Here is a 22970-nt window from a genome sequence, read left to right as displayed (position 1 = left end):
TGTTCCCTGTGTTGTGCTTTATACTTCTGTTTTCTGGATTGCACTGACTAAGAGCTCTGGTTGAACTGTGGTTGGTATTTTGCTGAATTTTACTTATTTGTTACTTGACTTTCTGATTTGTCTCTGTCTTGTGTGCTGTATTATTGCTGTTGTTAATCACCCTGCACATACGAAGTGAAAAGCAAGGTTAAGCAATCGGTTCACTTTGTCTGTCTCTGTCTATCCACAAATGTCAGTTTACGAATAAGGAACAAGTTAATTTAAATTGAATGTTATATTTTGAACACGAATCGGAAAACGAACCTGGAGTTTAGCAGTACTTCGGCCCTGAATTTGTCCCGATCACGTATGCACATCGAGAAGTGAGATAATTAATTTCTTTTAAACTTTGTCTGCCTGTCTGTCTGGCAGTCGACCAAAATTGAAAGTCATTCCCAACAGGTTTTTAAGGACGTTATAAACGGTGCAAACAGCAGGCACTGATAACTAATGTGATGTGTTAAATAAGATGGTGAAAAAGACGCTGTATCAACGGCAGTAAACTTCCAAAAAATTAAAAAAAAAATTTAAACATTTAAAATCGTTATTTTATTGCAATTTAATTATATTCTTCAACACTCGAACACAAATCACCTTTTTGGGACCTTCAAACCCCTTTCGTTTTGCAGTGCTTGGATAAAATGTTGCAGTATTTTACATCATCTCAACCCATCAAAATTGCCGCCCATGTGCTTGTTTCCGCAGTCTTCGTGGGGTAACGTGTTCTATAAATTCTCTAGATCATTTCTCTCATTCTTTCTTTTTCTGAATGCTACGATAATAGTCAAACACTACCTTGAGCCATTCCGGTGCTCCTCTGGCACGATAGGTTTTCTTCGATGTTCTTTTTGTTCTTTGTCTTGCTTCTCGACATTCCTTTTTACTGTATCTTTTGTTGGCATTTTGCAATTTATTTTGCAACAGTAGGAATGCAAGAAGCTGTCTCTGTGCAAACGATTTTCTGCATTCCCTTTTTTCTCAACCTGTTTGTTCATCTTTTTCTTTAATCTCTTAATGCTAACAGCTAACCCTAACAACTCGGTTTTCTCACCCTGTTTGTTCATCTTTTTTTTTAAATCTCTTAATGCTCTTAAAATCGTCAAGAACTGCTGGGAACTGTTTTGGTGCTGCTATCGCACTATACGTCCAATCATAGTCGAATGGTCCAACATGGGCCTATATATGGTTTGCTTCCACTCCAGACCTGAGGGTGCAAGGCTTGGAGATTGGCATTAAGAACTTTGCTTTTAAAAGCTCTGTCTCATAGATTGCTTGCAACGGGAAGCCTTACGAATCTGAGTGACTCAGGTGATTGATCAGCAAGTGGAGTCCCTCAATGGCATCAATTGCCATTCTCGTTTGTTGTTTTTTGGGGGGTTCTTTTGTTTGGTAATCAATAGATGCTTTTAAAAGAAAGCAACCACTTATTAAAAACGTAAAATGTTCTTGTTTATGATTGTTTGTACATCATTGACTGCATTTGCTTCCTGCTAATGCAGTGCCTCATGTTCCCAGTAAGCTGGTACTCATTTTGCTGACCTCAGAAGGATGACAGGCTGAGTCAAACCACCTGGTGTAATTTAACTGTGGGACAGGGGTTTCAACTCAAGACCCTAAGATCTCCTAAGATCTCAAGCCAGCCACCTTATCCATTAAGCCAACACCAGGCTTATTCACTTCCCATCAAATTCTTTGTAAATGAGACGTATCACATTGCTTTCAAGGTGTTGCTCACATACTTCTCACTGAAAGTAATGTTTGGGAATGAGCATACGTAAATGGCACCAACATAAAATTGAGGTATCCAGCCCTTGGTAATTTGTTTGGAATATCGAAAGTTGTACAAACTATTGTTTTATTTACCACTGATCACTCAAACGGTCTGTAGAGTTGATCTCCATAAACCCCATCCGAAAGAAACACCTAAAATCCAGGCGGCACGATCATTGTCCAACTCCACTTATTTGTTCCTCTGTTCTCCCACCTGCAGCCCTCCTTCCTCAGTTTCTTCAAATCAACTCCTCCCTGCAGGGCTGCAAGTTGGCAATGCACCACCCCATCTTAGGTCAACCTAGTCCCTATCTGAGATCTCCTCTGTCCTCATTGACATTCCCCTACCTCTCCCTATGTATATCCAAGTTTCTATGTTTACTTCCCTCTTTTATCCTTATCCTCCTGTTCATCCATCCCCTTGTTGCGTTCACGTGCTGCACTACTGCCCAAATGTTAGTCTGTTGCCTTATTACCTCTGTCACCTCTCTTCCAGGAGCCTATACTTCCAGGACACCTATTCCTTGTAGATTGGAAAATAAACAAAAAATATTTACTAGTTTTGCAGATTAAACTAGAGCGAGGTCGATGACTCGCCATCGCAAATCCCCACGCTTCCCGCCTAAAGCAAAGTTGAAAGATGGCAAAAAGTTCCACCAGCAACGACCCAAGATAAAATTTTGAGTTTAAAGAAAAATCATCTGTTTTGACTCCCGTGACCCTAAGTTCCCATCCCCTGGGGCATGAGCGGGGTTCAAATCCAAACAATCGTTACATATTCCATGCGTCCCCCAATGTTGATTGCATGTACAAAGTTTCATTTTAATATGTGCCTGGAATTGCATTCTTTGGTATTTGACCTTTTTACCTCTCCCCACGCGGCAGGGCCAAAATGATATTGTGGTGATCATAACTGATCATAACTACCAACTTTGGTGAATTTCTGCACAACCGTTTAGGAGGAGATAGTGTGACGGGCGGACGGACAACGGAGCCAATTACAATTTCCCACTGTATTTTTTTTCTTTCAAAGTTTGGGGATAACGACGTGTACATGAATTCCATTTTTCACAATCACAGCTTCAAATATCACTTCCTTCTTCCCATACCTGGAGATGGGAGTTTTTTTTATAAAAGATTATTCTTTTTTTTTACTATTTGTTCTTTATTTTTCAACGATATCGGAATTAATTTATTGGACTCTTGTAGCTCACCTCTTCAGATACTCGTCTGTACCGGGTAATATGTAAATAAGCAAAATTTGTGCACAAATGAAGTTTATTATGATTATCAGGCCGAATAATGAGGGTTCTGCATTGGAAAATCCCAAAGGTTGTGGGGTAAAATCCTGCTGAAGATTGATGAGACTCAGTGACATAACATTTAGAACGTCTGCTCCGAGACTGGGAGGTTGGCAGTTCAAACGCTGCCGAGTTGTCCCAAAGACTTTGTTTTTGTATACTTACTCGAGGCTCGTGGAAGAGCTGGTACACCGATCAGGACATAACAGGATGTAAAATGAACAGTAGAGAGAGGGGGGAACACCAACAGGTGATTTGAAAGCCAAGATAGACACTGACAAGCAAATGGGTGTGGGAAGAAATGGGGGGGGGGGCAGGAGAGGATGTATAGGGTGGACAAGATTATGCGTGGTCTGGACAAGATGATCCATGCTATGGAAAAGATGATCCATGGTGTGGACAAGATGTATGCAGAAATTAGAAAGCAACTCCAAGGAGGGGGTTTTCCAGGGAAAACTGGAAATTTGGATGGAGGTACGATTGGAGTGGGGCGTGGTGGGGTTAACGAGGGTTGAAAACATCATGGTTTTGAATTGGGGACGATCTGAGATTGTGGTGAACAGCTGTCTTGAAGATCTGGAGGGAAGAATGAGATTAAGTAGAATCTGGAAGTTGGTTCCACAGACAGGAAAAACGAGTAACGAATGAGTGGAGGTAAGCACACACACACACACACACACACACACACACACACACACACACACACACACACACACACACGCATTTAAAGGCCATTTTCCCTGCTGGCGGTGAGCAGTGATCCTAGATTTAGCTAGTTTCACCGGAAGGGGGTTGATGGTGGACTGTGTGAGCCCTGCAGAAATCTGAGTGGGGGGGGGGGGGAACGAAGCATGGAAAGAGCAGAGAGTGCAAGACCAGAAAGGAGGTGGTAGAATACAGAGAAACCATGGACCTGTCTGTGATGATGAAATGATTTCCCATACTGTCCAAAACTGGAAGAATACAGGACCATACATCCATTTTGTTTTTGAATTTCAGCTTTGACATGAAATCACGTCTACAGTATCTCCTCAATCTCTCCAGACAAGTCACAGCTGTCAGAGAAGCATACCTCCTTAGATAAGCGTAGTTTAAAGCAGCAGTGGTGACTAAGCACTGAAAGTAAACTTTGATTTTCTTGAAATTGCGTGAATTGTACATTCTGTGCTCTTCCCTTTTTGGGCAGCATAGACTCAGCTTCATTGTGGCATATTCCATTGATCTTGAAGGCCTTGGTTTCCAGGGCGTCAAGCTGAACAAGATGATGTGGAGGAGTCAGTCCAGAGGGGAGAGCAGCTGCTTCCTTGCTTAACGTTCAATATTTAAAAGGTTAAGGAGCACGGACAATTTCCATAGGTCGGTATCCATGGGTAGGAGTAAATTCCCTCTTCGGAAATGCCCCGCTGAGCACGGTGCAAAAAAGCGGTGCCATTGTTGTGACGTCGCTGGTACCCACAGTACCCTGAGAAGTGACAACACTTCCCCCCAAGCTCATTGGCTGTGTTCTTGTCTTGTGTCACGTATCAACAGGTAGTGGACAAAAAATAAATGGAAACTCCTGAGTAAATGAGGGACACCAAGCAATGGCTTACACACAGGTGTGGCCCATGTGTTAAATAAGCAAATATCATCCTAGCATGCTTAGGGTCATGTATAAAAATGCTGCACAGGCCTGGTTGCCTATAATTATGGCAAGCATGGTTGCCAGTGGAGACCTTCCAACACCCCCGTCCACAGAGTACGTGTGGTCGCCCATTGGTTTGATGAGCCTGACACTGATGTTATCCATATGTCATGGCTCTCTCAGTCACCAGACCTGAACCCAATTGAGCATTTATGGGATATTCTGGATCGACGCCTGAGACCGCGTTTTCCACCTCCATCAAAGAGGTGTGAGTTGTTCGAGTGTCTCGTGGAAGAATGGTGCCGCGTCCCTCCTGCAGAATTCCAGACACTTGTGGACTCTATGCCACGGCGTGTTCAGGCCGTGCTGGTCGCACGTGGTGGTTCAACACCCGAACATGTGACTTTACCTTCGTGTTTCCATTTTTTGTCCACTACCTGTATGTCCGCCTGCATATCCATGTGTGTGTGGCAGCTTTACTACGAGTCTTAGATCATGTACATTAAAAATAAATTAATGATGAGGATTCTAAGCTTGTGGAACTGAGTCATCACAGGTAAATGCCGTGTCGATCAGATGTTTTGTAAAATGGCAGATGGGTGGCTAATGACCTTCAGAGAGGGAGTAATCTGCATGAACTACTTGATTTGTTCTACATACGAGGTGTGTTCAAAAAGTATCCAACCTTAATTTTTCGTGCGTAAACAAATGAAGCTAGGGAGCCGTGGTTTGGTGCACGTATGTAGGCGATCCTAATCAGGATGCGTGAATATTTCCCGCCTGCAGAAGCTGTCAGTCGCCGACAGACCGCCGATGAGTGAGGAAGTGTAAGTGAGCGCCGTCGGATTTTCGTTTTTGACAAAATGACGGATCACTGTGGTCTCATCGCCAGTGATCACTGTGTTGAAGAAGTTGGGATCGCTGTTCACAGTCTCCAGCATGTCCTGTGCGATATCCAAACGGAGTTGCTTCTGCTCGATCGTTTGCAGCTTTGGCACGAACTTCGCTGAGATTCTCCTTAAGCCCAAATCCTCAGTCACAATGGAATGAACGGAACCAATGCTGACACCCGCCTCGTCTACAAGTTCTCTGATCGCGATTCGACGATCCTGCATCAGCAGGGTCCTCACTTGGTCAATGACGATCTCATTTCGGGATGTTGAGGGCCTACCAGAACGTGCTTCACTTTCCACTGATGTGCGACCATCTTTGAAGCGGTTGTACCACTCTTTTATTTGTGCGGTGCCCATTGCTTTGTTCCCGAAGGCCTGTTGAATCTTGCGGATCGTTTCCACTTGGGAATCGCCAAGCTTTACACAAAATTTGATGCAGTAGCGTTGTTCAAGTTTTTCTGTCATTTTGTCAAAAACGAAAATCCGACGGCGCTCACTAACACTTCCTCACTCATCGGCGGTCTGTCGGCGACTGACAGCTTCTGCAGGCGGGAAAATATTCACGTATACGAATTAGGATCGCCTACATACGTGCACCAAACCACGGCTCCCTATCTTCATTTGCTAACGCACGAAAAATTAAGGTTGGATACTTTTTAAACACACCTCGTATGTCAACACTACAAACATTGTGGTCGCCTCAAAATTCTCCGATAGCAACTTGGGTTGAGAGAGAGAGAGAGAGAGAGAGAGAGAGAGAGAGAGAGAGAGAGAGAGAGAGAGAGAGAGAGAGAGAGAGAGAGAGAGAGAGAGAGAGAGAGAGAGAGAGAGAGAGACAGAGAGAGAGAGAGAGAGAGAGAGAGAGAGACACAGACAGAGAGAGAGACACAGAGAGACAGACACACACACAGAGAGACAGAGAGAGAGAGAGACACACACACACAGAGACACACACACAGAGAGACACACAGAGAGACAGACGGACCCACACCCACTGTCATTTCCTTGCCTTTTTCCCCTTTTTCACCTCACTCTTCCATGAGCCTTGATCCCCAATATTAAAAATAATATAATGGAGATTGTAAACTCTGAGGTTTGCCATTACACTGACCCAAAGCTAAGCAATGTATTTGAAAGATTCCCTGGTATCCTAACCATGCACAAGTACAAGCAGGTCTGACAACCAGCTAAACGTTTACCCTGCCAAGCACCATAGTCCTCAGCATAACTGCATTTCCTTATCAACCCAGTCGAATCCTCTTTCGTTGGGAATCAAAGCAGGATCAAGCGACTCAAAGTCGAACACACACCTCAAGCTTTCCTGCCTTGCCACGGTGCCATTCCCTTGTTTTCCTACCTGTGTGTGAAGGACATAGATGGGTGTAGTATACTTAGTTTAGTGTGTTTATCGGTTCAGTTAATGCATTTCAAATTCAGCAATATCATCAGTACTTGTTTTGCACTTTCACAAAGAACAACGCAAACGAAACGGCTGATTTAGACATCGTACCAGGAGCAAGGAAAGCGGTGCAAGCACATGAGAAAATTCCCGGTGAGAAGCAGAACCGAAGAGAAGAGAAGAGAGAAAACCACAGCAGTGGAAGGAAAAGGAAAAAGAGGAAGAATGACATTGAAGATGAACATTTTAAAATAATAACAGCAGAAGGCTGTTTATATTTTTGTTTTTTTTCACTGGACCACCTGCATATTCCATATTTGATGGTTTGACCAGTGGGGGGCTTCGTCATCACACCACTCTGCCTCATCAGCACACACACACACCCAGGGGCTTCGAGAGGTGGGGGGGGAGGTCGCTGCCTCGGGGTCCGGGGTCCGTTGAGGGACCCGAGCTGCTCCTGTAAGTGTAATTTTTAATACAAATGTAAGAGACAAAGGGTGGGGATGGAGACCCCGAGGTTGCTTGCCTCGGGGCCCGTGCTGGCACTTGATGCCCCTGCACACACCACTCGCGCGACATTGCTTTTACTGTTCCGAATGAGTGCATGCCATTTCGTATCCTGTTCCCACGAGTACATGACATACACATTTTGGATATTTTCTTTTCCAAGTTCAAGTTAAATTTTCAGATTTACGGGAAGCCCTTGGTGCGTTGGCTGGATATTGTCTCCTGAGTGAGTGAGTCACCCACCATGTTTCCCCCAGAGTGACGTCGGTGAATCACCCTGAAATGTCTGTACTCGAGACGACTTGCTGCTGTGGCTCACGAATTACCACAGCTACCTTCGGTAGACCGAGGTTATGTTTTCACCCCTGTCTATCTCTGTCTCAGTCTCTCTCTCTCTGTAAACAGGATATTTCAAAACATTGTGGACGCAATCAGATGAAACTTAGTGGATGAGTTGATTCAGTGACGAGAACAAGCCGATTTGATTTTGGTTCAGGTCCGAATCCAGATCCGGCCTTTCAGTGAGATACAAAATGTACACTAATCAGCTTGGTGGAGGTACGCGCTCCACTGAGTGGATCTAGTTATTCCTTGAAAAGGACCTTATTCCTCTCCCCCCCTCCCCCCTTCCACTCACTCCTCACCCCTCCCCATTTTGCCCTCACTCCTCTCCATTTCGCCCTCACTCCAACATCACCTCTCACCCCTTCCCCCTCACCATTCACCCTCCTCACCCCTCCTCCTCTCGCCATTCACCCATCCTCCCTCACCCCTCACTCTCCCCTCACCATTCAGCCTTACCCCATCACCGCTCACCCCTCCCCAATCAGTCCTCACTCCTCCCCCATCACCCCTCACCTCTCCTCTCCTCATCATTAAGCCCTCATTCTCACCCCGCCCCATTTAGCCCTCACTCCTCACTCATCCAACAACACCCCTCACTCCTCCCCAATCAGCCTTCACCCCTCACTCCTCCCACATCACCTCTTACCCTTCCCCCTCATCATTCACCCCTCCCCTCCCTCCTCCCCCTCCCCATTTAGCCCTCACTCCTCACTCATCCGCCAACACCCCTCACTCCTCCCCATTCAGCCTTCACTCCTCACTCCTCCCACATCACCTCTTACCCTTCCCCCTCATCATTCACCCCTCCCCTCCCCCCTCTCCATTTAGCCCTCACTCATCCGACTTCACCCCTCACTCCTCCCACATAACCTCTTACCCTTCCCCCCTCATCATTCACCCCTCCCCCTTCCCCCTCCTCACCTCTCCCAAATAATGTACTGGGCTGAAACTCAGCATTCAAACAGTCAATATGCTTGTATTGTGAGAACCATCAACCCCTGGAACATATTGCATCGTTTTCAAGATTTACTATCCAGTCGATGTAAAACCAAAGCACCTGATCATGTGTAATTAGCGTTTTCTATAATAGACCTTATGTCGTCCATTTCATGGGAATACGTCCACTAAGCACGTATAACCACATATAACCACACTCTTACATGCAGCACAACCACAGACTCTTGCCGTTTTCCGTACCAGTCTAAGGATCTAAGGATCATCGCCCGCTGGGTTCGGGATCACGTGGTGTAAACGGAGAAGGTTAAATCTCGGTTCAAGTGAAACTCGACCTAAACGGGTTTTCTCTCGTACGTCATCGTTTGGGCTCAGCAGGTTAAAACGCTCGAGTTTAGAGTGTGCTCGTGTTTCTGGGAGGGGTGTAGAAACCAAAGTGTGCAAAAGCAGGTCAGACGCGACGCTGTGAAAGAGCTGCTGCTCTTTTAGTGGCATACCTATGGGTCACAGTTGGACAGGGTGGACCGACATGCTGGATGTAACGTACACACGGACAAAAGATAAGCACACCTTATCGACCCACTGTTGAACAGTTTGACATCATCTTACCCTAATAATGTGTGACCCGATAGATACACCAAGTGACGACTGTGCACACCTGTGAAACTTACTTCTTTTTGATGACCTCAAGAAGGCAACTTCATGCCACAACATGATTTGGGCCTTACCCCCAAAATATCTGTTCCACTTGCACTGTTGTCTTACCTAGGACCACTGGATCTATTTATGTGACGGTCGTCACCGGAAGGTTGAGCGGTCCCATGCTGTGTTCGCTCTTGTTGCCGAGATGGCGTGGGCACGGTGTCAGCGTTGGAATGTGTGCGCTTGGCATGGAAGATGAAAATCCGTTTGTTTTCTATTCTCATTGTCATGTCAGGTTTTTGTGTAGAGGAAACCGAGCATATCCGCAGAACCCCTTTGACGGTACCCCGTGACGGAGAAGCAACCTGTACGGATTGCAGTCTCGGGTATTGGAACGTTCACATCCACGAGTCGGGGACCTGTACACCTGTCGGTCTGTACACCTTGAAGCACACACACTCCCTGGTAGACACTTCTGTCGTTAAGAACGTGAGATTGCAACGTACACCTGCCGTGACGTAGTATTTCCAGATCGATGCCTTTTTACGTGCGAGTCTGACCTGACATGGACAAGAAGGACATCCTGGTGGACAGCATCAGCCCGGCAGAGGTATGGACAAGAAGCACATGTTCCTGCAACACGATGATGCACATCCCCACACAAGCATGTGGACGACAGAGGCCATCACCAAACCACAGTGGTCCGTACCGCCACACCCACCGTACAGCCCGGATTTAGCGCCATCACGCTATTTATCATCTTTTCGGAACACTAAAGGACGCACTGCATGGACAAACATCTGAGAGCCATGACGGCGTCTTGTGTGAAGTGTGGAAACGTGTGGAGCGACAGGGAACGCTCGTCCTTGTTTCCCAGCGACGTAAAGCCATTGACGCATTAATGATGATGGAGATTTAGGAGGAAATTAGGACGTGTCAAATTATGTTTCACCATTTTGGTGAGGTTTCATGCTCTTTCATCAAAATCTGACTGAGAGAAAAATATTGGGACATTACTTTTGGAACAGCCCTCGTAGATACATATTGGAGGCTTGCACGACAGACAAAAGACCAAAAACAGAGGAGAGTGAAGAAGGGAAGTTCAAGTTGATGAAAGAAGTGGTGGGTGGAAACGAAAATCTGAGTGGCAAGCATAGAATTAGATTTGGCGTGATGGTAAACACGAAGGAGCTTCGTTAAATGTCCAGGACTGGGCAGAAGCAGAAAGATTGTTGCACAGAGAAGAAATTTGAATGAAGGATTCCATATTGAGCTGCCAATCTGGAATTGCATAAGAAAACCAAGGCATGGGTTGGATGATTGTGTTTGACTGAACGTGATTGGAATGTCCGATGGAGTTGTGAACTCCATTTTCAGGAGCAGAAATCTTTCTGAAGATAAAATTCTCTCATCAGGAGCACGGTGGTGCAAGAAACAGACGAGCAAGCCGTGAGCAGAGCTATTGTTGATGCAGCCTGGGCAGTGTCAACTTGAACAGAACAGGTGTCGTGCACCACCTGTAAAATTCAAAGCACTTTCTCCTAACAAGGAAAAGATTAGTCGGTTCCGTGCCAACGGTGCCGCGTCGACGGTTGCTGTGCTCAGATTGCATCCATATTTCGGTTTCGTGGCTTTGTCAGACATCAACACCAGGAGATGGCACTTACAGCTAGCTCGGGGAAACCTCGCACATCTTGCTGATGGTGTTCAACTCTTAACTTGGCAAACGATGACATTGAGACTCACCTGAAATACTGTTTGTGTGGAGTCAGGATTTTTATTTGTGTCGGTCGAAGCTCGTAGTCAGGATTACAATGTCAGAATGATACGATTACATAACTCGCTATGTTTACCTCTGCCACAAAAGGTGGACGGAGATCATGTTTTTACCCCTTTCTGTCTATTTCTGGACAGGATATCTCAAAAGGTTGTGGACGGATTCGGACGAAACTTGGTGGACACATTGGGTGTGTGACGAGGAGGAATTGATTCAATTCCGGTGAAGATCCGAATCTGGATCTGATAATTTAATTTTTTTTTTCGGTCATTCTTCACCATCGAGAGATAGGCCGAAGGTCGCAGGCTTTGTGCAGTAAATGAGGCATATTTATGAGGGCCCGATATGTTCTACTCGATCAGGCATCGCATGGCGGAGGGATGCGCTCCACCGAGTGCCCTTCCAGCTTGCAATGTTTTCCCTTTCACGAGGGTTCTCCCAGTTGATGTTTCAGTAAAAACAATTCTGGCTCGGTTTAGATTCCTTAATGTAACGCGTGCGTCAAACCCGGATGATTATCGGGTCATTTCCAAGCCTCGCTGACACTTCCCTGATGTTGTTCGCGCGACGTTGATCTCCACCTGAAATTATTAATTGGCGAGATCCTTACCTTGTTCAACTTGCTTTTTGCCCAGAAGTGGTGTCAGGAATCGGTTGGCTGCTTGCCAGATGAGCACTGCTTGCGTTGTGGCACACATCTCATGATGCCGACAACACTTCCTGTGCAAAAAGAAATTCCCTTGAAACAAACGGCACCGAAAAACATGGAAAGTCTCGCAGTCCAAGGCAAACACCGGGCTGCGTGGGCGCTTATAAGTTCCCAGTTTGGAGCAGCGTTGGAACTCCGCGAAAAACTGGCAAGGCCGTAAGGACGGCGAAAAGAATGCGTCCTCTTGGTGAGTGAGGTCTCTCTTCTGTCAGGGTTGTCTCTGTGACTGCTGCGGCTGTCGTCGTCGTCGTCGTCGTTTTGTTTTGTAATTTTGTTTGTCCGTCGAAGGTGTTCACGAAAGCTTCGTTCTTTTTGAGGTATGCTGTGAGACTACGATTTGGGTGCTTGTTTTATTTTTTTATTTAATTTTGTTGATGAGCTTTGTGCATTCTTACATTCTTACCTCAACGACAACTTTGTTTGTGGTTTTATTTTAAACTGTCACGCAGAATGGCAGTTCTCTTAGATCCTCTGCTCACATCCAGAGCGGGCATCCGCGTCTTCCGAAGGAAGAGGCTCAGGCCGTACGTGAAGCGACGTCTCAAAATCCGCGACTGCAGTGACGGAACTACTCTTAGCGTACCCGCAAATACGGGAGGCATGTTGTTGCAAATACTGTGCATTGATTGATACCACGAGCAGATGGTGCTTTTACCCAGGCTGCCATGCGAGCCGATGGTACTCCACTGACTCGGCACCATTGGGAGTTTAAACCTGAATCCAGCTCTTGCAGGAACGTTTGTTGCACCGATCGAGTGGAGTTCTGCTTGTTTGATTTGTTGAAGAAAAAAAATATATCAACTGAGTTTATCTGGTGTTTGGAGTGCAAAATTGATGGTTGGTTCCATTGTCCATTTCTGCTGTGCAGCAATGCTGAGACGCAGTTGGTCGATGGCAGCTGGCAGCACGCTGTTGTTTATTTCCCAAGGTGATTTGTTCGCTGTGAGATGACATTATTGCTGCAACGTTATGTTTGTGTTCACCTTGACACCAAACTTAATACACTGAACATTGATGGATTGCTTAGCTGACGATCTTTTGCTGATTTTTCGGTGCATTGTGTACATGTCTGTGTCGACCACCCGTGGACGGTGGGAAGAAATACCTGATTTGATTCCTTTTGAATGTCTGTTCATATTTGTTTCATGCAGTACATCACCTGAATGGTCACCTGCCACTCATTTTGCATTTAAATGAAGGGGCACGTGCGGTTGGTGGTTTGAATTTTTCACATTTGAATTGCCCATCGAATGTGGTGGCCAACATGAAACTCTGCGTCACAATGGAGCAGGCATTCCGTCAGAAAGAGCCGTCCGACCTGCCGCCACTCAATGTGGCCTTGGTATCAGACGTTTAAACTTGTTCAATGTACGTGTACCATGGGGTCACGTAGACGTGACCCTGCCTACCAATGGATTACGATGCGTGTGAATCTTCAGTTATTACCCGACGTGTGTGAAGCAAATAACGAGGAGCAGTTGGTTGAGTTTGTCTGTTTGTCTGTCTGTCTGCCTGTCTGTCTGTCTAGAAACGGTAGTTTATGATTGAGGAACAGCTCAATTTCAATCGAATGTTATATTTTGAACACGAATCGGAGCGTGAATTGGAGAACAGTCGGTACTTTGGTGGTTTAGCAGTGTGTGGTGTGGTTTAGCAGTCGGTACTTTGGCTCTGGATTCGTCCCGATCGCACATTCGCAGAGAGGAGTGAGATAATGTTAAAGCGGAATATAGCCGCTTCAATATCCGGTATGTCCATCCATCCGTCCGTCACATAACACATTTAAACGGTGCCGATGCTGAATTGACACAAGGGAGAGCTCCAGCTGCCGAGCATCATGAGAAGGAAATGCCAAACCGCACCGCGCTTCCTTCGGACGCTGGTGCGATCTTATTTATCGATTCATTAATTTATTTATTTTTAATCTGTCTGCCTGTCTGACAGTGAAAAGAAATTTAAAATCATTCCAAACAGGAAACTTAGGACGTTATGAAGGACACAACAGGCACAAAGAACTAACGTAACGTGTTAGATTTGGTGGTGTAAAAGATACTGCATCAGTGGTGGTAAACTTCCAAAACAAAATCTTTCTACAACCTTTAAGATCTCACTGTAGAACACAAATAACCTTATTGACACTTTCAAACACCTTCCGTTTCGCGGTACTTAGACTAAATATTACGGCATTTTACGTCATGACGACCAATCAAATTTGCCGCTCGTAAACCCCGCCCATGTTCTTGTTTCTCAAGACAGCTTGGGGTAAGGTGTTCTATGAACTCTCTAGTAACTCGATTTGATACGGATGTCGTTGCTAAAACGTCTTCTTGCTGTGTCTTAAGTTTCCTTGTAAATGTGTAACAACTTTTTATTCCATTAAATGCTGAAGCCTTTCTAACACAACGGTGCGAATCCGGCTCTTTCCAGACATGCCTTTCAACATGGCTTCCCCAGGCTGCGTGTTTGAAAATGAAAGAACGGACGAGCGCATGCCGACCCAGGACGGAATGCCATATATTGATGATTCACCCTCGTCGTCTCCACAGCTCAGCTCTAAGGGCAAGGCTTGCCGCGACGTCGCCTTGACCGTCCCTCTCGATGCAGGAAAATCGGTTGGTCACTGCTTTACTGACCCTACAGCATATCCACTTCCTGTTAAAATTCATCACGGCTGCTTTATTTTGGGTTCAACCGTCTGGCAAAGTTCCAGGTTCAAATAAATTCTCACCTGAGCATACACCTCATGAAGCTGGGATCCAAGGTTCATATCCTACACACTGTGTTGATTTGTCCATTGTTTACGCACGTCGTCGTAAGTCATGTCTCCTAATCTCCTTAACTGGCATGTGGTGTGCGACGAGCTTCTCCATGAACCTCACATACCGCAGGAAATGAAAATAACAAGCGTGGACTTCTGAACATTCTCCTGCAACATTATTTCCCTACAATTCAAAAATGTCATAGTATACGGTGGCCTGAAAGTCACATGCAGATACAATAACTCACTAATTATTGTAAGTACTGCACTATAAAACCTGTATATTAAGATTTTAATAACAAATGCTTTACTAAGGGGGGTAAAGTAACTTTCAGGCCAATCCTGTATCTTAGCGGAGTTCACATCTCATTTTTTTGTTCTGTTTTTTTTATTTTTTGTTGTGCTCCAAGCAAGAACCTCACACTCATCCAAGTGAAGTCAACGGTTTTTATTTTTTATTTTTTATTTTTTTTTTCCTTTTTTCTTCAAATATTAGTTCATTGTATCCAAGAGCCAAGGAGACAGCTTAGGTAGCACCAACGCTCTGCACAAAGTATGGTCCCACTGGATGGATGGATGGTGACAACACCAACACAGTCACCTTCGGGACCTTTATTTCATCCCTTATGACGTTGAGCACGCCTGAAGTGATATTTGAAGATCAATCTAGGGAAGTCATTCTCTATATCTCGAGAATCTAGATTATAGTCTTCCGATTAGATTTGTTCCCTGAGGCCTCTACAATCTCGACTACACCTTGGTGAGTTCACCAGTTTTCAGGGATCCCAACCGTCGCCCTCCCTCAGAGTATATTCTTGGCCGTGGTAGTAATTCCATCTGCTGCAATACGTTCGTAGATAACCCGGAAATGTAGAATGTAGCTGGCTTTATGTGCTATTCTGGCTGTAGCACCTTTTACGGTATCTCTTATCTGCTCTCTACTCGTGGTAACCTGTTACCCAATTATCAGTAATTAGTAGGGATCAGATCAGATTGTGTCGGTGCTGCCGAAGCAGTTTCTTTGGCTCTAGTTACAATCCTGGTCGGGTCGCCACTCCGACACAGGAAGCAATTTAGATTCCCCCCCCCCCCGTTTTTCTCAGAGCCTGGAAAAGGTATGGAAAATGAAAAAGGGAATAGTCGGTGACTTTTTCATGGTTTAAATATTGGAGGCAATAATTTTACGTGATGGCGGAAAATGAAAGGTATTCACAGAATCCGTCACTTAAAACAGAAAACTGATTCAAGCACGTGACTAAGAACAAAATGTACTGCCCCAGCCCAGAGGTGCCGCCGAGGAAGAGGGGTGGAGACACTCAGCTGGAAGAAGAGGCGTGTTGGACCCGCCCTCGTTGAAAAGCGTCTGTGGAAGGGATGCTCGGAGATGACACGAAACGGAATTTATTTTGTGAAATGGAGTTTAGCTTTTTTGAAAACGGAAAATCATTGGCTCAAAAACTCATCATTGCCTTCATTCTTTTATAACAAATTTAGGTGCTCAGACGTACGAATCACACTGACATGCTCCGGCGTGAATTTTAAAAACGTACATCCCGTTTTTATTCGCGGACCTTTCTGAAGGGGACGTAATCCAAGAAGAGAATGATGTACATTTTCCAACATGAATAATGTTCTCTTGTCTTTCTCTTAATAATCAATGAAAGGGAGGAAGAAGTGTCTCGTGAATCTGCCACTGCATGCACGCAAGGCCACCGCGAAGTACGTGCAGTCATTGGACCTCAAGTGTTCCTGGTCGTACGAACGCAAAAATCTTTTGTCTGGTGATCATTGTATTAGGTTAAAGAAAGCTATTTTCTTAACAATGGAGTAATCAAGTATGCAGGATCATTGGCTCCTGATTACACACTGTGATTGGCTGCAGAGAAGAAAGACATTCACTGAGCATACTGTCGAGTCTACGAATGTGGGTTTCCAAAAAAAATCCAAATCCATCGGGACCATACTCTGGACAGAGCATTGGTGCTGCCGAAGCAGTCTACTGGGCTATTGGGCACAATCCTGGATGGGTCATCATTCCAACACAGGATACTCAAATGGCTCAATCATCCCAGCAAGCTGGTACTCATTTTGCCAACCTCAGAAGGATGACAGGCTGAGTCATCCCCACCTGCTATTAATTCTTTGGCAAAGCAAGATTTGTACTCAGGACCTTTGAATCGCAAGCCTGCCACCCTAACCATTAACCCAACACCAGGCGTAATATGGGTTTCACTGATGAAATATGGGTTAAGTGGCTGTAAAGAGTGACATGGCTGGAGTAAAACATGTGGAGAACGTGCAGAAAGCGAAGTCTGTGACATCTCATGACATAGCTGCTTTCATCACCTGTTCACTGGAAAGTAAGCCACCAAGTAGTCAAACTTTTCCTTGTAAAAGTTTCAGTTGTTTTTGTTCGGTTTATGTTAGCCATCACCTAACATATGGTTAACTGATACGTTATTGATATGTAACTGTACGGATTTATAAACAGGCGATTTATAATTAAGGGGATTTTGTTTGGTTATTGTTCTGTGTTTAAATATCACGACAAAAACAAAACATAATTTGCCAAGGTTGAATGTTGTATCCTGTAAAAAGTTCAGGAAAACCAAATTTTTAAGAAGGGGAAGGGCAGTTGACAAATTTTAACATTTTTTTTTTTTTTGGTTCTTTACTGTTGAAGTTGTTTGAAACACCAATAAATGTAAAGTTCTCTTAAATCTTATTTATGATTGGTTGCATTAACTCAGGAATATATTCATTAATTATTTCACATTAATTATTATTTGTCGAGCTCTTGGCATGCCGAGTAATCAGATGTATTCAAGTTAAACTGGTCTGGGAAATGATAGACGTAGCTTCGAGTTTGAGATAGACCAAGATGTACGAACCCTGATTCACAGGTTGTCCACAAATTATCGTTCCAAATTCAAAATGTGATAAAATGGGATACAATGGTTCGGTTTGCTGCAGATGAAGTCACATTTCTCAAAGTTTTATTGTCAGTATTTGTCAAGATCATCATCCGAATCCGAATGGACTTGTGGGAATATTGTCAGGTCAAGCCAGATTAGATCTTTGACTTGCTGCAAGTACCATGCACGCCTGTACTAACCCGTTTTGTGGTGAAGTTGTCAGCAACTAAACCGTCTCCCCCACCAGGTTTTCTGGTGAGGAGTGTGTCTGGATATGGACTCCCAGCAGGATTAAAAACAAAACCTGTCAAAGGGCGGAGGAGCTCCTTGTGAGCCAACGGCCATCCATATCTAGTGCCCAAATGTGTCTGAGGAACGTCCTCCTGCAGTTGGGTTAATTATTATTATTTTTTTTTACGAGGTTGGTGGCAGGATTTGCACTCCGGCCACCGTAAAACACTTCAATCCACAAAACCCACAAATGTAAGAAAATCTGAAAACCCACTCCGTGGGGGTTCCTCATGTGCTGCTGCCCTCTACAGGGAAGCTCACCAGATGACTGGATTGGGGCAAAATCTTCAGGACCCCCATTCCTTGATCATAGGAGGAAAACCACGGGGTGAACCTCCAGGGTCGGATTGCGGTGGTGTATGGCAGAGTGGTGCTGAGGAGTCATCCACCAGATGACTGTCTCCTTGGGTTAACATGAGGCAGCCCCTTTGGGTGGGTGCCTGGAATGTCTTATATCAAAGAGAGGATGATCACCTGTCTCTGTTATCATCTGAGCTCAAGCATTTGAACATAGGTGCTGCAGCACTCTCTGAGGTTCTGAGACCGGATAGTGGTGAGATCATGGCAGGTGGTTAGACCTACTATTGGTCTGGTCGCTCTGATGGTTACCATGCCCAAGAAGTTGCTGTCGCTGTGTCCAATAAGCTGACTCCAATGATAATTGAGGTAACACCGGTTAACGAGCATATTATGATAGGATTCGTCGAAGGATTCGTCACTTTCGTCATACGAAGGATTCGTCACTCCTTAGGTGTCGTTTCCCTGGTCTCTGTATTTGCTCCGACTGAGCGAGTGATGTCACTGGGAAGGGTGCATTCTATGCCACGCTCGAGTCCGTGGTTGATCGGTGCCCCAGGCGTGACACTCTTCCAGTCTTGGGGGATTTCATTCCATTGACTGGATCTGATAGGGATGGTTAAGAGAAATGTGTTGGTCCCCATGGGTCTGGAACTGTGAACCAGAATAGCACTAATTTCCTTGACTTTGCAAGAAGTCATGGACTGAGGGTGGCTGGTTCATGGTTTCAGCGCCCACAAGCTCATCGCTGGACTTGGTATTCCCGAGCTGGCGGTGTGGCAGAGGAAATTGACCATGTGCTCATTGATGGTCGCTGAAGGATGATCCAGAACTGCAGGGTCTACCGGAGTGCTCAGTTCCTCAATACCAACCACAGGCTTATCATAGCAACTCTGAAGTTGCAGCTTAAATCCAGGAGAATGGTACCATCCCAGCCTAGGCTGCATATTGGCAAGCTCAAGGGTGAGAGGGTAGCTGAAGAGTTTGCGAACAGACTAAGTGGTGATTTGGGGTGTCTTGGTACTTTGGGGAATCCTGAAGAGTTGTGAAGTGCCTTAAATACCACCGTCCTTGATGTTGCCTGTGGATGTCTTAGAACTCATCGTAGAGAGTGAAGCAGAATTTTGCCTTTCAAGGGACACTGGATACCATTGACCAGAGTCGCAGGGCCAGGCTTAAGGGCAAAGTTGAGCTGTTCAGGGAGTTGAGGCAAAAAACTGTACGTGCGCTAAGGGTGGGCAAGAAGGCCTATGTGTGAGGAATCTGTGAGGGGGTAGAACATCACCTGTGGTCAAGTGATTCTCATCCTGCTTACAGTGGAATTCGCGCATTGCGTTCCTCCAAGCCCATCCTTCGGTGTACTGCAGTTAGAGCCGAGGGTGGTGGGCTCTTCACAGAGGAGTCCGAAGTGAAGGCCGGTTACGTTGAGCGGCTGTACCAGGCTGATCCACCAGCTGTCGAGTTGGATGTTAGGTGTGTTACAATCCCTATTGCTGACCCTACAATCAACTGTGATCCACCTTCGTTTGTGGAAACACAGGCTGCGGTGAACTGGTAGAAATGGGGTAAAGTTCCTGGGATCTGTGGTATCCATGCTGAACTTCTCAAGGCTGGTGGAAATGCTGGACTCATGTCGTTCCATGCAGTTCTGTGCTCTGCCTGGAACACAGGCCTCATCCCAACTGACTGGAAGAGGGGCCTTGTTGTCCCTCTCTGGAAAGGGACGGGTGATTGCCAAGACTGCAACAACTACTGAGGGGTGACCCTGCCCTCAGTGCCGGGCAAGGTCTTTGCTCGGATAATTCTTGATAGGGTTCGCCACCATCTGCTTGAGCATCAGCATCCAGAGCAGTCAGGCTTTACACCAAAGAGGTCAACGATTGACCGTATCCTTGCTCTTCAGGTCCTCACCGAATACAGTCGAGAGTTTCTGCAGGGGCTGCTTGCAGCTTATGTTGATCTCTGTTAAGCATTTGATTCAGTGAATCAGGATGCCCTCTGGAGGATTATTGGTCTTCGTGGGGTGCCACCAAAACTGATCAATCTGATATCTGACTAAGAGTGCTGTGAGACATGGTGATACCATCCCCGACTTATTTCCAGTTGCTACTGGAGTTCGTCAGGGGTGTGTACTTGCCCCCACACTTTTCAGCACTTGTGTGGACTGGATTCTGGGGGAGGATGTTGGAGAGATCAAGCTGTGGTGCATCGTTTGGGAATGTCGGGATCTCTGACCTTGATTTCACAGATGATGCAGTCATCTCTGCGGAGACTCTAAATATCCTTTTGGGGGCCCTCGAGGTGCTGAATGAGGAGTCTGAGCCGCTGGGATTACGGGTTTCCTGGGTCAAAACTAAGATCTAGGCTTGCAATAACATCTTGGATGCTGCTGTCCCGTCTGGAACCTGTTTGTGGTGAGAATGTTGAGGTAATGGAGAGATTCACTTACCTTGGTAGTGATATTCATGTCTCTGCTCGCTGTGAGCCAGTGGTCAATGGACGTCTGGGTCGGGCTTGGGGAGTCATGGATTCACTGGATCATGGGGTGTGGTGCTGCCGGTATCTGTGAGGGAGGATGAAATTCCGAGTCTTCAGCTCCTTGTTGCTTCCAGTCTTGTTCTATGGATGTGAGACTTGGACTCTGACCAGGGATCTGAGATGGAGACTTAATTCCTTTGGTACCAGGTCTCTTCAGAGAATCCTTGGCTATTGCTGGTCGGACTTTGTGTCCAACGAGCCGTTGCTGAGAGAGACTCAAATGAGATTTGTTACCTGCATCGTCTGTGAGCATCAGCTGGGGCTGTCTGGACATGTGGCTCATTTTTCTGATGCTGATCCTGCTCACCAGATTCTCTCAGTGAGGGAGTCTCATGAGTGGAGGAGGCCAATGGGCCGACCACATGCCTCGTGGTTGCAGCAGGTTGATCGGCATCTCAAGGAGATGGGGATGGGTCAGGCATCTGACTAACAGCTCCCACACCTGACTGTGCGTGCGTGCGTGCGCGTGCATATTTTTTCCGGGAACATGATAGGTGGTAATGGGAGTATTATGGCCTTTCGTAAAATGGTATATCTGTGTGAAAATGATCAGTCACTTGTGAAATTATGATCGGTCACATGTCAAGTAAGGTCACCTAAATAATTGGGAGCTGACAATCATGATTCCCCTCCCCTCTGAATGTGTCTAAACCCCACTTTCCTTCCCTCCCTTTCTTAACACCTTAAATCATTCCTTCATCTATTCATATGTTTTTTTCTTATAATGAATTGCCGACAGCTGCTCCGATAGCGAGTAGATCCCATCTGTGCGCATCACCACAACCGTGCTTTGAAGGGAGGGACCGCATGACACGATAACAATGGCGGGCATGTCACGACATGAGTTGGTTCGAGGAGACATAATTATAGTCAAGGGGCAGAGTCACCAGCAGGAGCCCAGACCCGGAGTTGGAGTTGGGAGAGGGATGGTCAAGTCGCTCGCGCAACTTGAGAGAGCAGTTGGTGCCCGGGTAAGACGGCACAGTAATTTGGCCTAGTTTCAAGTCTCGTGAAGTATGGGACATCCTGCGGGGGTCCATGGGTCAACAGACATAGATGCTCCGAAGCCGGGACGAGGTCCACCAGGCCCCTCTGGTTCCCGCCAAAGGGGCGGGGGGCACCATCTTTCATGGCACTTGGTGGTTCCAGATACGATCTGGCATCCTCACCAATCACAGTTATCGGTGTATCATTAACTGTTTGAGTGCTGAATTTTTCCAGTATGGTAGTATATGTATGGTCCATACGTATGTATGGTAGTTTTTTTCAGGCAAACTGAATAAAACATCTATTGTTTATCAGGCAACCGTATAATGCAATCATCGAAACAAACACTTAAATAGGAAAAAGACAATGCAGATTGTTGAACAATGACACGAGCCATGATCATGGCCAACAGGATGTTCCTGTGAGGGCACGATCGTGGCCAACAGCACTCAAACAGTTAAGCAGTATCTTAGCAGAAAGGCTTCAAAGCCACAAAGTGGATGGAACAGTGATGTGTTGCCCTGACGAGCTCTGATGAGGGCTAAACTGGTCGGTAGCTTCGCTTTTCATCTGCTCTGTGACATAATTTGACTTAAGCATCTTTTCACTGCTGGAGGCCCTTCTGGTCTTGCAGTCATGACGTTGTTGTGATGGTATCTGCACGGCGTTTGTCCAGGTCATAGAACTTCAATAATCGTATTTGTAGAACTCGCGACTGCTTAAAAGCAATGGTGATGCTTCCTGGTTGTGATTGGTGAGGTGAAAGACCATGTGGCCGATGGCAATTGTTGGTTTCAGATTTGATCTGGCAGCCTCACCAATCACAATTAGAGGTGTATCATTATTCAGTATACCGTGCTTATCGAAAGTCTACACCCCCTTTCAAAATGTTCACCTTTGTTGCCTTATATCCTGGAATTCAATTGCATTAAATCAGACTTTTTCCACCTTTATTTACACATCGAAACCCACAACTTCCAAGTGAAAAACAAATTCTACAAATTTCAGAAAATTAATTAAAATATAAAACGAGAACATCTTGGTTGGATAAGCATCCACCCCCCTGAGTTAGTACATGGTGTAAGCACCTTCGACAGCAATTCCAGCTGTGTCTTTTGGGATAGGTCTCGACTAACTTTGCACACCTTGATTGGGCAATATTTTCCCATTCTTCTCTACAAGCCTGTTCAAACTCAGACAAGTTGTGTGGGGATTGTTGATGGA

At 45.7% G+C, this 22970-nt stretch overlaps 1 protein-coding gene across 4 annotated transcripts in view; it reads left to right on the top strand.

The window, feature by feature from the left end:
• LOC147011232 (breakpoint cluster region protein-like) overlaps nucleotides 1–22970 on the top strand; it is a 194939-nt gene that overhangs the window by 52545 nt on the left and 119424 nt on the right. For 2 of the 4 annotated variants that reach the window (XM_085859219.1, XM_085859220.1), the window contains exons 2-3: nucleotides 12829–12888; nucleotides 14388–14572. The exons of 1 other annotated variant lie outside the window; for it this stretch is intronic. In XM_085859219.1, coding sequence (XP_085715345.1) covers nucleotides 12829–12888; nucleotides 14388–14572 — 245 coding nt within the window. The remainder of the gene's footprint in view (nucleotides 1–12828; nucleotides 12889–14387; nucleotides 14573–22970) is intronic. One more of the 4 variants, XM_085859221.1, reaches the window with a different exon arrangement.

This window comes from Eptatretus burgeri, chromosome 16 (genome assembly GCF_056783735.1).
Source record: "Eptatretus burgeri isolate ZD-2024b chromosome 16, Ebu_testis_v1, whole genome shotgun sequence".
Lineage (NCBI taxonomy): Eukaryota > Metazoa > Chordata > Myxini > Myxiniformes > Myxinidae > Eptatretus > Eptatretus burgeri.
This window is presented reverse-complemented; position numbering and strand designations above follow the sequence as displayed.